Genomic DNA, 15,324 nt, shown 5'->3' with positions numbered 1-15,324 from the left:
CTCAACAAGGCGATCGAGCAGGCTCCTGGAGTATGGAGTACTCCAATACACTTTGTGAATTTAGAGCTTAACTGTTGTAATATCAAGAATAGGCCTAGACAAAAGACGCGTTTGTTACCAGCATTGTGTAGCCAGCGTTCACTGATAAATGGTAAATGGTAAATGGACTGCACTTATATAGCGCTTTTCCACCTTAGCAGCACTCAAAGCGCTTTACAATGGCTTCTCATTCACCCATTCACACACACATTCACACACCAATGGCGGTAGCTGCCATGCAAGGTGCTAACCTGCTCATTGGGAGCAATTTGGGGTTAGGTGTCTTTCTCAAGGACACTTTGACATGTGGACAATCGGAGCTGGGATTCGAACCACTGACCCTTCAATCATTGAACGACCCGCTCTACCAACTGAGCTACAGCCCCCCCTGATATACAATAAACATATCACAATATTGTTTTCACCTTGATGATACGTATTGTGACGTTTCTGTATCGCGATACATGTATATTGTGGCACGATATATTGTTACACCCCTAGTAACTATACTCTGCACAACAAGAGGCTGAGTTCCTGCTCCCGTCCCCTGAAGGCCTTCCTGAGCGCGAGTCCAGGACTGTGATGAAGAGGAAGGGGGAGAGGGTGTCCAACACTCCAGCCAGAATGTCAAACTCCTCACTGTTGCCGTCTGGGGTCACCACCTTGGCTCTAGCCCTCGCTAGACTGATGCTGCACTAGCCAGTGTCATGGTGTAAGTATTTCATGGAAAAAAGTTCCCAAACAACCAGTGAAGGTTCTTGATTGTTAGATAAATATACTTCCTTATTTAGCTGCACACGGAGTCTGGTAGTAGTTGCTAACACATGTTGCTAGCACTGTGTGTGTACGCTATGGTCCTCCACTACTCTACTAAAGCATAGTGTGCAGGGCTGTCGCTCCAGATGTCATGGTCACCATGATTAGGAGGCACATGCCAGTCTAATCTACCCGTTTATTTTCATTCATCCAGGAATTGATAGAAGTTGTAAATGGATCCCATGTTTTAATGGTTGAAACGTGTGCATGGAAAGTTCTACACGTACGGTAACTCTGTCTGCCTGTCTCACAGCAGCCTGACATTGTGTACAGAGGCACAAAGTCAAGTTCTGCTCAGGATATTGAAATGGCATGAAAATGGTCGTTCCAGGCTACTTCGTTTCTGGACTGTTTTGATGTGTTTCCTGTGCAAGCAGATCCAAGCTAATAGCCCTAGAAGCCATGTCCAGTATGAGGCTACCACTCTGAAACAACATTATCTTAAACAAAACTGACTCAAGTCTTATGAACTAATGTGATGACTGATAGGCTGAGATCGTTTCAAACGTCCAGTATGCCACTGAAGTAGTAGAATGAAGAACAGCTACTGTTAGAATAGAGGTTTCCACTGTCTACAATAGACTAGAGGTGTCTACTTTATCTACAGTTGAATAGAGGTCTGCACTGGATCTACAGTAGAATAGAGGTATCTACTGTATCTACAGTAGAATAGAGGTCTGCACTGGATCTACAGTAGCATAGAGGTCTCTACTGTAGCTACAGTAGAATACAGGTGTCTACTGTAGCTACAGTGGAATAGAGGTCTCTACTGTAGCTACAGTAGAATAGAGGTCTGTATTGTATCTACAGTAGAATAGCAGTGTCTACTGTATCTACAGTAGAATATAGGTCTGTACTGTAGCTACAGTAGAATAGAGGTCTGTACTGTATCTACAGTAGAATAGAGGTCTGTACGGTATCTACAGTATAATAGAGGTCTGTACTGTATCTACAGTAGAATAGAGGTCTGTACGGTATCTACAGTAGAATAGAAGTCTGCACTGTAGCTACAGTAGAATACAGGTGTCTACTGTATCTACAGTAGAATATAGGTGTCTACTATATCTACAGTAGAATAGAGGTTTCTTCTGCATTTACAGTAGAATAGAGGTCTGTACTGTAGCTACAGTAGAATAGAGGTGTCTACTGTATCTACAGTAGAATAGAGGTATCTACTGTAGCTACAGTAGAATAGAGGTGTCTACTGTATCTACAGTAGAATAGAGGTCTCTACTGTATCTACAGTAGAATATAGGTTTCTACTGTATCTACAGTAGAATAGAGGTCTCTACTGTAGCTACAGTAGAATAGAGGTCTCTACTGTAGCTAGACGGTGGTAATCCTTCTCCAGACGGCTGCTCTGCTCTGATCTCCGTGGTATTATTTACAGGCTCCAGACACAGACACCTCGGTCTGGGCCTCGCTCACATTCCTGCTCTGTAGGCTGCACCAACAATAACACTACCTCCAGCCTCCACACTCCAACTCCCAGTAGCAGTCTGGCTGCTCCAACAGAGGACGCTCGCTCAGAACGTAGACAGGTTCAAACATTCATATTCTTTGGATTTGCATTGCTGCTCATGTCAACTTTTTCTAGCTCTCATGTAGTCATTGTCACATTAGCCTACTAAGTCCCAGACCCAAATCTAACCAGACCACCTCCAGCTTAATTCCAATACACGCATGCTGTGTGAGTGCTAAAGTCATGGCTTGTTAACTTCCTGGAAGTTTTATAGAGAATGAAACATATTATCCTTCCACTTGCTGTCTCAAGTAATCCTTTGTTCTGGATCAACCCAGATGAGGGAGGCGTCTTAGTAATGGAAGAGGAGGGAGAAACAGGAGAGATGGGAGAGGGGAGGAAGGGGATTGCCATCCTGAAACAACCCTCCTACTTCCCTGACCTCAGCCTAGATCTGGAAGGTCTAGCAAAAAGGCTGATATCCCTGCTAGTGACTGATGCTAGCTGGGTGAGAGTGACTAGCTCGGTGCCTGATGCTAGCTGGGTGAGAGTGACTAGCTCGGTGCCTGATGCTAGCTGGGTGAGAGTGACTAGTTCGGTGTAGCTGGATGCTAGCTGGGTGAGAGTGACTAGCTCGGTGTTGCTGGATGCTAGCTGGGTGAAAGTGACTAGCTCGGTGTAGCTGGATGCTAGCTGTGTGGGTGAGAGTAAATCCGTGGAATGCCCTCTAATAGGGATTAAAGTCTCCAGTCTTGTGACTCTGCTTCCTGGAGGGATGGTTCTTTTTTTCAGGACCGCTGAAGCAGAACCCAGACAGTCGTGGTTCCGCTCAGATGATCTGGGACAACGCAGAACTCTCTTTCAACTATTTAATTCGGGGTGTTTTAGTCCTCCATGTAGGAGCTCTGCTGCAGCACACCATTCATTCCACAGGACCGGGATAACTCAGGGTAGAGCTAGCTCCTGGAGGAGGACCCATGGTAGGGCTAGCTCCTGGAGGAGGACCCAGGGTAGGGCTAGCTCCTGGAGGAAGACCCAGGGTAGGGCTAGCTCCTGGAGGAGGACCCAGGGTAGGGCTAGCTCCTGGAGGAGGACCCAGGGTAGGGCTAGCTCCTGGAGGAAGACCAAGGGTAGGGCTAGCTCCTTGAAGACCCAGGGTAGGGATAGCTCCTTGAAGACCCAGGGTAGGGATAGCTCCTTGAAGACCCAGGGTAGATAGCGCCTTGAAGACCCAGGGTAGGGATAGCTCCTTGAAGACCCAGGGTAGGGATAGCTCCTTGAAGACCCAGGGTAGATAGCTCCTTGAAGACCCAGGGTAGATAGCTCCTTGAAGACCCAGGGTAGGGATAGCTCCTTGAAGACCCAGGGTAGGGATAGCTGTCTGAAAGCATCCGGTGAAGGAGATTCACCATGAAGAAGACCACCAGAAGACCATGTTTGATGCCTTTAATATTATCTGAGGCCTTTAATCACCTCTCTCTATGCCTGTCCCACAAGAAGCAGTAGAAAACATCACCTCTCTATCACCACAAAAACACATTGCTATGAAGGCGCTGTGATATATTGCATGTCATGTTTAATATAAAAGTAGTGCTATGAGACCTGCTGTATTTGTCAGTACACAAACAGAGCAGTCATGTCTCACCTGGCCCTGCTGTCTGACTGGGCATCCAGTGTGCGGGCCTTCCTCCTGTCCTGTCCAGTCTCTGGAGGGCCAGTCCTGCCCTCTCCATGCAGGGTGTCTGTCAGGCCACGGCCTCTCTGAGGAGAGCAGTGCGCTGCTAACAGACATGCTGGTTCTCAGTCTCTGGTTCTCAGGCTCTGGTTCTCAGGCTCCGTGGTGCTAACAGACATGCTGGTTCTCAGGCTCTGGTTCTCAGGCTCTGGTTCACAGGCTCCGTGGTGCTAACAGACATGCTGGTTCTCAGGCTCCGTGGTGCTAAAAGACATGCTGGTTCTCAGGCTCCGTGGTGCTAACAGACATGCTGGTTCTCCTGGAGAACGCTGTATTACATAATTTACCGTGTGTGTGTCCGTGTGTGTGTGTGTGTGTGTGCGTGTGTGTGTGTGTGTGTGTGTGCGTGTGTGAGGGAGGGAGGCTCTCTGTCAGAGGTATGCCGGTGGAGACCTGCTGGTGGCTGCTGGGCTATTGGAAGCAGATGTGGAGCTCTGCTAACCCTACACATCCTCTACACAGCCTCTACACAGCCTCTACACATCCTCTACACATCCTCTACACAGCCTCTACACATCCTCTACACAGCCTCTACACAGCCTCTACACATCCTCTACACAGCCTCTACACATCCTCTACACAGCCTCTACACAGCCTCTACACATCCTCTACACATCCTCTACACTCTAACACAGCCTCTACACAGCCTCTACACATCCTCTACACAGCCTCTACACATCCTCTACACAGCCTCTACACAGCCTCTACACATCCTCTACACAGCCTCTACACATCCTCTACACAGCCTCTACACAGCCTCTACACATCCTCTACACATCCTCTACACTCTAACACAGCCTCTACACAGCCTCTACACATCCTCTACACAGCCTCTACACATCCTCTACACAGCCTCTACACAGCCTCTACACATCCTCTACACAGCCTCTACACATCCTCTACACTCTAACACAGCCTCTACACAGCCTCTACACATCCTCTACACAGCCTCTACACATCCTCTACACATCCTCTACACAGCCTCTACACAGCCTCTACACATCCTCTACACATCCTCTACACATCCTCTACACATCCTCTACACAGCCTCTACACAGCCTCTACACATCCTCTACACTCTAACACAGCCTCTACACAGCCTCTACACATCCTCTACACAGCCTCTACACATCCTCTACACAGCCTCTACACAGCCTCTACACATCCTCTACACAGCCTCTACACATCCTCTACACTCTAACACAGCCTCTACACAGCCTCTACACATCCTCTACACAGCCTCTACACATCCTCTACACATCCTCTACACAGCCTCTACACAGCCTCTACACAGCCTCTACACATCCTCTACACAGCCTCTACACATCCTCTACACATCCTCTACACAGCCTCTACACATCCTCTACACAGCCTCTACACATCAATCAATCAATCAATCAATCAAAGCTTTATTTGTATAGCGCATTTCATACCCAGAGGCAACACAATGCGCTTTACAGAGAACAAGGGAGGTGGGCATACGACCCACCTCTACATATTCCAGAGGGAAGCAAAAAAACAGTAATCACCCGGGGGCCAGATAAGTGAGCTGTAAAAATTCTTCCCTGACCCCTCTTAACGAGGCGATCGAGCAAGCTCCTGGAGTATGTTTGTCTACCGGCTAAGAACATTTATAGAGCAATAAATAACATTAAATTACATTTTCAGAGTAAGAGAGGCTAATAACATCATAGGAGAGACATGGCAAACATTGGTGTATGTCTGTGTGTGCATAAATGTGCCTGGGCCCAGATAGAGGCAGGGTCAGGGGTAGGATCGGGGTAGGAAAAGGATACGGACCCAGGTTAGGGTGAGGGGAAGGGGATCTGAGCCCAGGACTGGTGTATGTCAGTGTGTGTAAGTGTGCCTGGGTCCAGGTAGAGGCAGGGGTCAGGGGTAGGGTGGGGGTAGGAAGAGGATACAGACCCGGGTTAGGGTGAGGGGAAGGGGGTACTGGGCCCAGGCCTAAGGCCGGAAGTGGACTGTTGTATGTCTGTGTGTGCGTGTGTGTGTGTTAACTAATTTGCTACGACATCTGCAGCAGACACAGGGGTATCTATCGGACTCAGGATGGTCTACTGGTGACAGTGGGGCATCCACTGGACCTGGTTAGAAGATAGGAGGGAGAGAGAGAGGCACTAGGGAGAGGGGAGGCAGAACAGGGTTAGTAGCACACGGAGCCATGTATAGAGCAATACGTTACGTCAAACTACATTTTCAGAGCAAGAAAGGCTAAGAGCATCATGGGAGAGGTGTGGCAAACACTAATGTGTGTCTGTGTGTGTGTGCGTCCCTGGGCCCCGATAGAGGCAGGGGTTGGGGTAGGGTGGGGGGTAGGAAAAGGATACGGACCCGGGTTAGGGTGAGGGGAAGGGGATCTGAGCCCAGGATCACATCCTCTACACAGCCTCTACACATCCTCTACACAGCCTCTACACAGCCTCAACACAGCCTCTACACAGCCTCTACACATCCTCTGCACATCCTCTACACTCTAACACAGCCTCTACACATCCTCTACACATCCTCTACACAGCCTCTACACATCCTCTACACAGCCTCTACACATCCTCTACACTCTAACACAGCCTCTACACAGCCTCTACACGTCCTCTGCACATCCTCTACACTCTAACACAGCCTCTACACTCTAACACAGCCTCTACATAGCCTCTACACTCTAACAAATCCTCTACACAGCCTCTACACAGCCTCTACACATCCTCTACACATCCTCTACACATCCTCTACACTCTAACACAGCCTCTACACTCTAACACAGCCTCTACACAGCCTCTACACTCTAACAAATCCTCTACACATCCTCTACACATCCTCTACACATCCTCTACACATCCTCTACACTCTAACACAGCCTCTACACATCCTCTACACAGCCTCTACACATCCTCTACACATCCTCTACACATCCTCTACACTCTAACACAGCCTCTACACATCCTCTACACAGCCTCTACACTCTAACACAGTCTCTACACTCTAACACAGCCTCTACACTCTAACACAGCCTCTACACATCCTGTCTCTCTCTGACCACGCCCTGCTGCTCCATCCTCTCTCTCTGACCACGCCCTGCTGCTCCATCCTCTCTCTCTGACCACGCCCTGCTGCTCCATCCTTTCTCTCTGACCACGCCCTGCTGCTCCATCCGCTCTCTCTGACCACGCCCTGCTGCTCCATCCTCTCTCTCTCTGACCACACCCTGCTGCTCCATCCTCTCTCTCTCTGACCACGCCCTGCTGCTCCATCCTCTCTCTCTGACCACGCCCTGCTGCTCCATCCTCTCTCTCTGACCACGCCCTGCTGCTCCATCCTCTCTCTCTGACCACGCCCTGCTGCTCCATCCTCTCTCTCTGACCACGCCCTGCTGCTCCATCCTCTCTCTCTGACCACGCCCCTTGTAATAGCAATTGTAATAGATACATTCAAATGAGTGTATTCTCTTTAAGACATGGTGTAAAGTGAGAAGCTGCCCTCTGTTTAGTGCCCTGACCCCTTATCTTCAGGCCTTTGAATTGACTTCATGGCAGGAGACCTCCCCAGGGGTCCCCTCCTCCCAGCTATCTTTGACCCCTGGCTTTGTTCACTTGAGCTGTGGCCTAGCCTACTCACTGATAATTGGCTAGTGAAGTATTTGCATATGCAGGTATGGTCACATCTACACTGTTTATAATGCTCTGTTTTCATGATAATCTTGGCTCTTGGTGGATGTTCATTCCTCTCTGAGCCCGACTTTGCAAACTCGTAACTTATCTGGAATAAAGGTAACCAGCTTGGACTTTCAGAGATGAACCTTGGCATTCTCGACTACTCTTTTCTTAAATATTAGAATACATGTATAACCTCTTCCGGGGCAGTGCGCTGGAGAGGCCCTGGGTCCTGTCTGAGGCCAGGTTAGATATTCAGACGCCTCCCACCCTGACCCTCCACAGATCCCAGCCAGCTGCTGTCCTGTTTACACAGACAGGAGGAAAACACACTTGATAGATACAGTACATACAATAGATACAGTAGATACAACTAGATGCAGACATTACATGATCAGCCTTATGATATGGTGTATGTTCCTCTGACCTGAGGCCAGCTGTAGAACTCAGATCTGTGTTTGTTGAGGTATGCTCCCCTGACCTGGGGCCAGCTGTAGAGAATGTGTCTCTCTGCTGTAGTTCATATGGTTTATGTTTCCAGAGGGGGCGGAGCTCTGCAGGGGGCGGAGCTCTGCTGAACCACCTGCCAGGAGCAGGTATGAGGCGCAGCAAGTGAGCAGATACACCTGGGGTTGAGCTGAACTCACTACTGGGAAACCCCAGATAAGATCCAGGATCACTGGTCCCCCCCCCTCCTCCACACACACAACCTCACAGGCCTTGATTTCAATATGTTCTCGTGACAGACCCATCTGGAGCTGGTGTCTGTGTTCTGATTGGTGGAGACCTGACTCTGTGTGTGAACTCGGTCATGGCGGATGTTTGAGGCTGAGAGCCTGACCACAAGCAGTTTCACCAGCCACACGTCAGCTCCACATTTCTGTGGCCGGCGAGAGAATGAATGTCCAGCAGCTGAAGTTTTGAAGGAAATGCCAGTGTCTGTTTGAGTTAATAAGGACTTTTTAAACCTAATAAGGCTGTTTCTGGCGTGTTCTTGCAGAAGTACAATCTGATTGAAGCAGGGAGGAGTAGCCAGCCTGCCAGGATGGAATGTGCGTGGTTCCGTAGAGCAGAAAGACTCCTCCTCCACCCTGCCTGGGTAGAGCAGAAAGACTCTTCCTCCATCCTGCCTGGGTAGAGAAGAAAGACTCCTCCTCCACCCTCCTGGGTAGAGCAGAAAGCGCATTGTGTTGCCTCTGGGTATGAAATGCGCTATATAAATAAAGCTTTGATTGATTGATTGATTCCTCCACCCTCCTGGGTAGAGAAGAAAGACTCCTCCTCCACCCTCCTGGATAGAGCAGAAAGACTCTTCCTCCACCCTCCTGGATAGAGCAGAAAGACTCCTCCTCCACCCTCCTGGCGGTGGAACCATATGGAATCAATCTATTGTCTACTAGCTGTCGGCCCTCATTAATCTGTATGTTCAATCTGAAATTCCCCACAGCTGCAACCATTTACCCCTTCTTTATTTCTCTGTTCATTCAAAGAAAGTTTGTGTGTGTGTGTGTGTGCGTGTGTGTGTGTGTGTGTGTGTGTGTGTGTGTGTGTGCGCATGTGTGTGTGTGTGTGCGTGTGTGTGTGTGCGTGCATGCTGGTTTTTGCTGGTTTGGCCTCACCATGGTCCATTGAGGTTGTATTGCTGTACCTTCTCAGGGAGAGGGTCTCCTGGTACCAGACCAGAGGACACAGAGAGAGAGGGAGAGAGAGAGAGAGAAGAGAGAGAGAGAGAGAGAGAGAGAGAAGGAAGAGAAACGAGAGAGGGAGGGGGGAGAGAGAGACAGAAAAGAGAGAGGGGCGAGAGACATTGGCCATACTTTATCAGCTGTGGCTTCTGTTTGTGATGCTTCAAAGGCTTCAGTGAAGACAGGTTGATCAGGATTAGTGAGGTGAACTGAGGGGATCCAGGAGAGACTAGAGGAAGCTCCTGAACAGGGAACTACAGTATATGAACATACTGTATGGGAGGTGCTTTGCTTCCCTTCACAGCTGTTTTCATGCTCGCCTATTTGAAGACTCCTTCCCAGCACACCACAGTGATGCCGGGAAGTTCAGTGTTGTTGGAATGAGGAAATATGGAGGCTAATCAGTGATGTTCAGTAAGCTGTCCTGCTCCTGATGTCACTTTCCTTATCACATGTTTGGAAATGAAATTGTTTTCAGCTCCAGGCTGTTTAGTAAATCGGATACTGTAATTAGAAGTGTTTATGTGGGTCTGAGCAGAGGATCGCAACATACTGAGAAGACTAATAACACTAACTAGAGAGGCTTGACCTCCGCCCCTATGCCCCCCCCACCCCTCTACCTTTCCTCCCACCTCCCACCACCACCTCTCATGTGCTGTGCTCTCCTACTGACTTTTTGAATTGGTTACTGTAGCACCACCTGTAGTTTCCTCTTTCTGCTTGACATCTTTCCTCTCCAATTTCCAAAACGTTGCTAGTTTTGTGAAGACTTCCCATTCACATTCATTAACAGCCAAGCAGAGCAGTAGTGGAGGGAGGAGTGGGCTGGTTCATAGTCTGCAGACAGTAGTTTACAAGATGTACATTTGAGATGGGAGTTATACAGCCAATTACATGTTAAATCTATAGTCTATAGGCAAGATATAGTTTTCTATGAAGTCAATCATTTTAATGTGCAGACACTTTATTTCCATCCACCTGAAAGTGTCTGCAGTTTACTTTGAATGCTTGAAGTTTACATTATCGTTTAAATGCAAGTTGAGACACTAGTCTATATAACAGGTGTCACTGTGTTGCTTGGCAGTATTGCCTTTACGCTCACTTGCCAATGCTGGGTTCGATCTTGGCTCCTCTGACTTGCCAAGACAAGTGTTTATACTGAGGAGTGAGTTTAACTAATTCAATTCGGGTTTGATGTTGTTTCCTCTCAGTCGCCAACACACGTCACCACTTCTCATAAACATGGCTTCAGTCAGCTATGCCACTGAAAAGGTTTGATGGTGGGGGTGGGGGGTATTTGTAATGAGTGAGTTGAATCAATTCAACTGGGTTATAGCTACTGTATAATAAACACATTTGAAACCAACAGGTGTTCTTTCGAGTTATTTCTTTCAGTGTAGTCAAGAAGGCATGTAGTTGGCTGTGAATAGTCTGTGAAGGTGGGAAAGAGTAACGTTTGTGTTTGAGAGTATATGAAGGCTCAGCCTGGTCTGCAGGGGTCCAGTTAGCATGCCTAGTCAACAAGAAAGCATCAACAATTCAAAAATAGGCAACAATACAAGAAATGCAAATATAAGAAGAGTTTTATTGAAGTACATTTAGAAAAGAAATATGTATATATAATGTATAGCGTCTCTTAATTATTAATATATTGTTTTGTTATCTCAATAGATTGTGTATTATATCTATTTTACAACTCGAATGGGTTAGCTGAAATGTTATGACCATTGGCCATAGACAGACAAGCAGTCACATTTCACAGACGTCACACTTTTTAGCCACAGAAGTTGGCTAGCTGATGAGCCATCCCCAGGCCAAACACAAATGGTGTTAGCCGATCGGCAAATCGTTGCTAGCTTCGTGACAATGTCCCATCCACACCCCAAGTACATCTGAGTAAATAAATAGCTTTTTAAAATGTAACGTTTAGCTAGCTGGTGGTAGGGAAGGGAGCTCGGTCAGGCTCGGTGTTCTTCCCTCTGACCACAGCAGCTAACTGGCTACACTAGGTTCGGTTAGGTCAACTAGCTAGCTAAGTCAGCTACCTAGCCACATGTTACCTAACCAGGAGGAGGATTTCAAACCAGCATACAGAAACGTGGTCTAATGGAAAATGTTCATCAGCGGACAGAACTGTACAGAAATCATCACACTTCACACTAACAGATAGTATACATAAAGCATTAAACATGGTCAGTTAGCGGACTCTATTGAGGTAGCCTACAGAATGCATCGCTTCAAATATCCACACAAATGAGAAATATAACGTTATGGTGCATTCCATTTGTCTCAGGAGGTGCGATTTGGAACTGGCAATGGTCACTCCCGAGGTCAGCGTTCCAGTTGCAACAGCGGATCTCATTATCAACAGCTAACTAGTAGTTCTAGCCTTTGTTAGCAAACAAGTTGATAATGCACTAAGTGGTATTGTGTGCACAAAACACCATAATCAGCAATAGCTTTAGCAGCTTGGTGAAATTTAAATATTGCTGATTTAAATAATAACACTGCTGCAGCATCATCTTCCATCCTCGGACGGAAAAATTATGGTAGGCGGGCTCTAGCGTTCTACCTTCTGGATCAAGCTGAATAAGTAAATAGACACCAGCCTGTTGATGCAAGCATAACTGATCATTGCTGGATTATAAGAAGTGGATTAGGTATGCAAAGATGGCGGCCCATTCAATCCAATGAAAGTTGCTCAGTGGCACATGAAGCAGGCCCCCATGGCCAGGAACAGCCAGTTTTTGGCATAGTGGCCAATCTCGGTATTGCAAGTGGCGCCAAGAACCTGAAACCTATGAGGAAACTGAAACCTAAATCCCCCACTACACTGAAGTTACAGTAATATGGGTATTGTAGAGCCACCTATGAATGAATCATGGTCAAAATTTAATGGTGATTTCCTTGGCCCATGCTGCACCCCTCCACCAAGTTTCATGCATATCGGGCTGGTAGTTTTTGTTTAATCCTGTCCGCCTACAGACAGACACACACACACACACAGACAGGGGCGAAAACATTACCTTCTGCCCTGCAGGGCTTTGCCCCTGGGGCAGAGGTAATAACCAATAACACCGTTGAAGTTAAAACGGCTGATTAACTACTATGCGCTACCTCAGGACTACAGTAGGTAACGCGATAACGTGTGTACTTGTCATGTTGTGTGTGTACATGTCATGTTGTGTGTGTACATATCATGTTGTGTGTGTATTTGTCATGTTGTGTGTGTACATGTCATGACCGTGTCTCTGTCTGCAGGTCAGAGGGCAGCCCGAGCCCCAGGTCACATGGTACAGGAACGGCCAGGTGCTGATGGATGAAGAGAGACTGGTGGTGGAGCAGAGTGTGCGTGGAACCTTCAGTCTGCTGGTCCAGGGGGTCCAGGGGGAAGACGAGGGCCGCTACACCTGCAAGGCCGTCAACGACGCCGGGAGTCGCCAGGTTACCGTGGAGATCATCATAGAAGGTACAGCACCTTCCTTCTCTCTCTCCTAGGAATCCAACAGGATACAGCATGTCCTGTTTGTAACACATCAGGGACCATGTTGGAAACAAGTTTGAGTTTTCTAAGCACCAGTACAGTGTATTTGTCATTTAATAATAACGCGTATGTATGAGCATGTCAGTGGCGGCTGGTGACTCATAAAAACTAAGGAGGACAGGAGGAAGAGAGGTGAACCGCCCATGGGCTCCGGGGGGCACTTTCCCTCAGTCAGTTATTATTTGAAATATCAGCTTTAAAATGTGGATTTACAGTCAATTTTAGCATATGAAAAACTGAATAACACTTTCTTTAACTACATGCAGCATTTATTGATCATATTCATGATAAAATAATAATATATAATATAATAAATAAAATACAAAACAACAATAAAACATTGTAAGCAATAGTTGTTGTAATGGATTGTACTCTTCTCTAAAGAGAGAAAATAATTGATATTGGTGAGGTGCTGGAGAGGTTAGGTGATATATGAAAAATGTTTTTGATTAGGGGACACTGAGGTGTGCTGGCTCTCAAACAGTTTGTTGGAAAATAGATTTGACAACTGGACAATGGAATATGTTGCACAGCAAATGCAGTATCCAACAGTTCAGCTATGGGATTAGCTCATTTGGGTTGCTGTCAATGCTGCCTCTCTTATGTTGCTATAGCCTACAATTATCAGAACAATATGAACATTCAGTTGAAGGTTTCCATCCACCCATCCATCACTGGATGAGGAATAAGCACCGCAAAGCGATCAATTCTCACGCAAGCAGGAACCAGGCTATTCAGAGTTGAAAAAGCTAGCGGTCAAAAGACTATACCGCTCCCATCTTCTCAAAACAAACAATCTCTCCCACACACCTGTCCTCATTAACCCCTTTATGCCAACACCCCTTCATGAAGTCATTTCCTGTCTTACACAATGCATATGAAACAACAGCAGGGGGAGTGCTCAACATTGGCTGGTTAAGGCAAAGTGAATAATAAATAGGCAGATATGTCAATAATAAAGCAAATTAATCAATTAGGTATAATCATACAGATGAAAGTAAAAATGGCTCTAACAACTGTACTATCTGGTTTACTGTACTATCTGGTTTACTGTACTACCTGGTGACTGTACTGCCTGGTTTACTGTACTATCTGGTTTACTGTACTACCTGGTGACTGTACTATCTGGTTTACTGTAATACCTGGTTTACTGTACTACCTGGTGACTGTACTGCCTGGTTTACTGTACTATCTGGTTTACTGTACTACTTGGTGACTGTACTGCCTGGTTTACTGTACTATCTGGTTTACTGTACTACCTGGTGACTGTACTGCCTGGTTTACTGTACTGCCTGGTGACTGTACTGCCTGGTTTACTGTACTGCCTGGTGACTGTGTTCTTTTTAAAGAACATTGGCTCTTCGTTACAATGAGTCAAATCAGCTTAGATACATATCAACTTTATTTATTTGCTGTTAACGCAAACATTATCTTATGATTTTATGCATGTAAAACCAAATTATATCTGATTCTCATTCACTATTAGGAAAAATTATCATTTTCTTAGCCTGGTAAGCTATTACATAAACTGGGTGTGTGACTTTAACCATTTCAACCAACAAAATCCATTCATACGTGTAGACCGGTGCTCTCTGAGCACACTTTCTAGTTGTAAATAAGTTTGTTTTTCATAATTCTCTCTTTCAGCGAGCTGATGGTAGAAAGTACATGGCCATGTTCAGCTCTCCTTCCTGTTCTAGCTGGGATTGGCCAGCCTGGCCCTCAGATTCCTGGCCCTCGTTGTGCTGCAGGGTCTTCCCCGCTCCCCGCTGCTCACTCTGGGGATGGTCCTAGTTAGGGAACATTACCCAGAGCAGCCGTGCCACGGTCTTTACAGGAGCTGCAGCACGTAAAGCGTTGAGATGTGCTAGTTGATTAACAGCTAGTCAGGAGCAGTAGCAGGAGCATGTGGCGCCGCTCTGCCCCCAGAGGCAGGGCTCTGCTAGCACCTCCTGTTACCAGCTGCTGCCTGAGAGAGGAAACGCTGGACACGGCTGCACTTCCACTCAAGCTGAGCAGTCTGGGCTCCTGCCAGCAGTCTACTACTCTGTCTCTGTCTCCCTCTCTCCATCTCCCTCACTCCTTTCTCTCTCTCCCTCTCGTCTCTCCCTCTCTCGCTTTCATTCTCTCTCTCTCTCTCTCTCCCTGTAACAAAGGGGTACTTGTGGTACTTTGTTACCTATACAAGGTGCATATTTATCATAACTGCAATATTTGCACAAGCATACATTTGCACAATATAATGATGAGACATAGCCAATACTTATAGTATTTATTGATTGTTGAATTGTTTGTTGGTGCACGTTTGTCTTGCTCAGCAGTATTGTGAACTTCACCTGAGAAGAGCAAACAAAAGATGTCATAAGTATCATAAA

General features: G+C 46.9%; 1 protein-coding gene across 1 annotated transcript in view; it reads left to right on the top strand.

Moving 5' to 3' along the window:
* mylka (myosin, light chain kinase a) overlaps window positions 1-15,324 on the top strand; it is a gene marked incomplete at both ends in the record, with an annotated part of 83,933 nt that overhangs the window by 11,205 nt on the left and 57,404 nt on the right. Inside the window, one exon of the mRNA XM_084443552.1 lies at window positions 12,667-12,874. Coding sequence (XP_084299678.1) covers window positions 12,667-12,874 — 208 coding nt within the window. The remainder of the gene's footprint in view (window positions 1-12,666; window positions 12,875-15,324) is intronic.

Source organism: Borostomias antarcticus, assembly GCF_949987555.1.
Source record: "Borostomias antarcticus genome assembly, chromosome: 9".
Classification (NCBI taxonomy): domain Eukaryota; kingdom Metazoa; phylum Chordata; class Actinopteri; order Stomiiformes; family Stomiidae; genus Borostomias; species Borostomias antarcticus.
The sequence above is the reverse complement of the archived record's forward strand: the minus strand, read 5'-3'. Positions and strand labels throughout refer to the sequence as shown.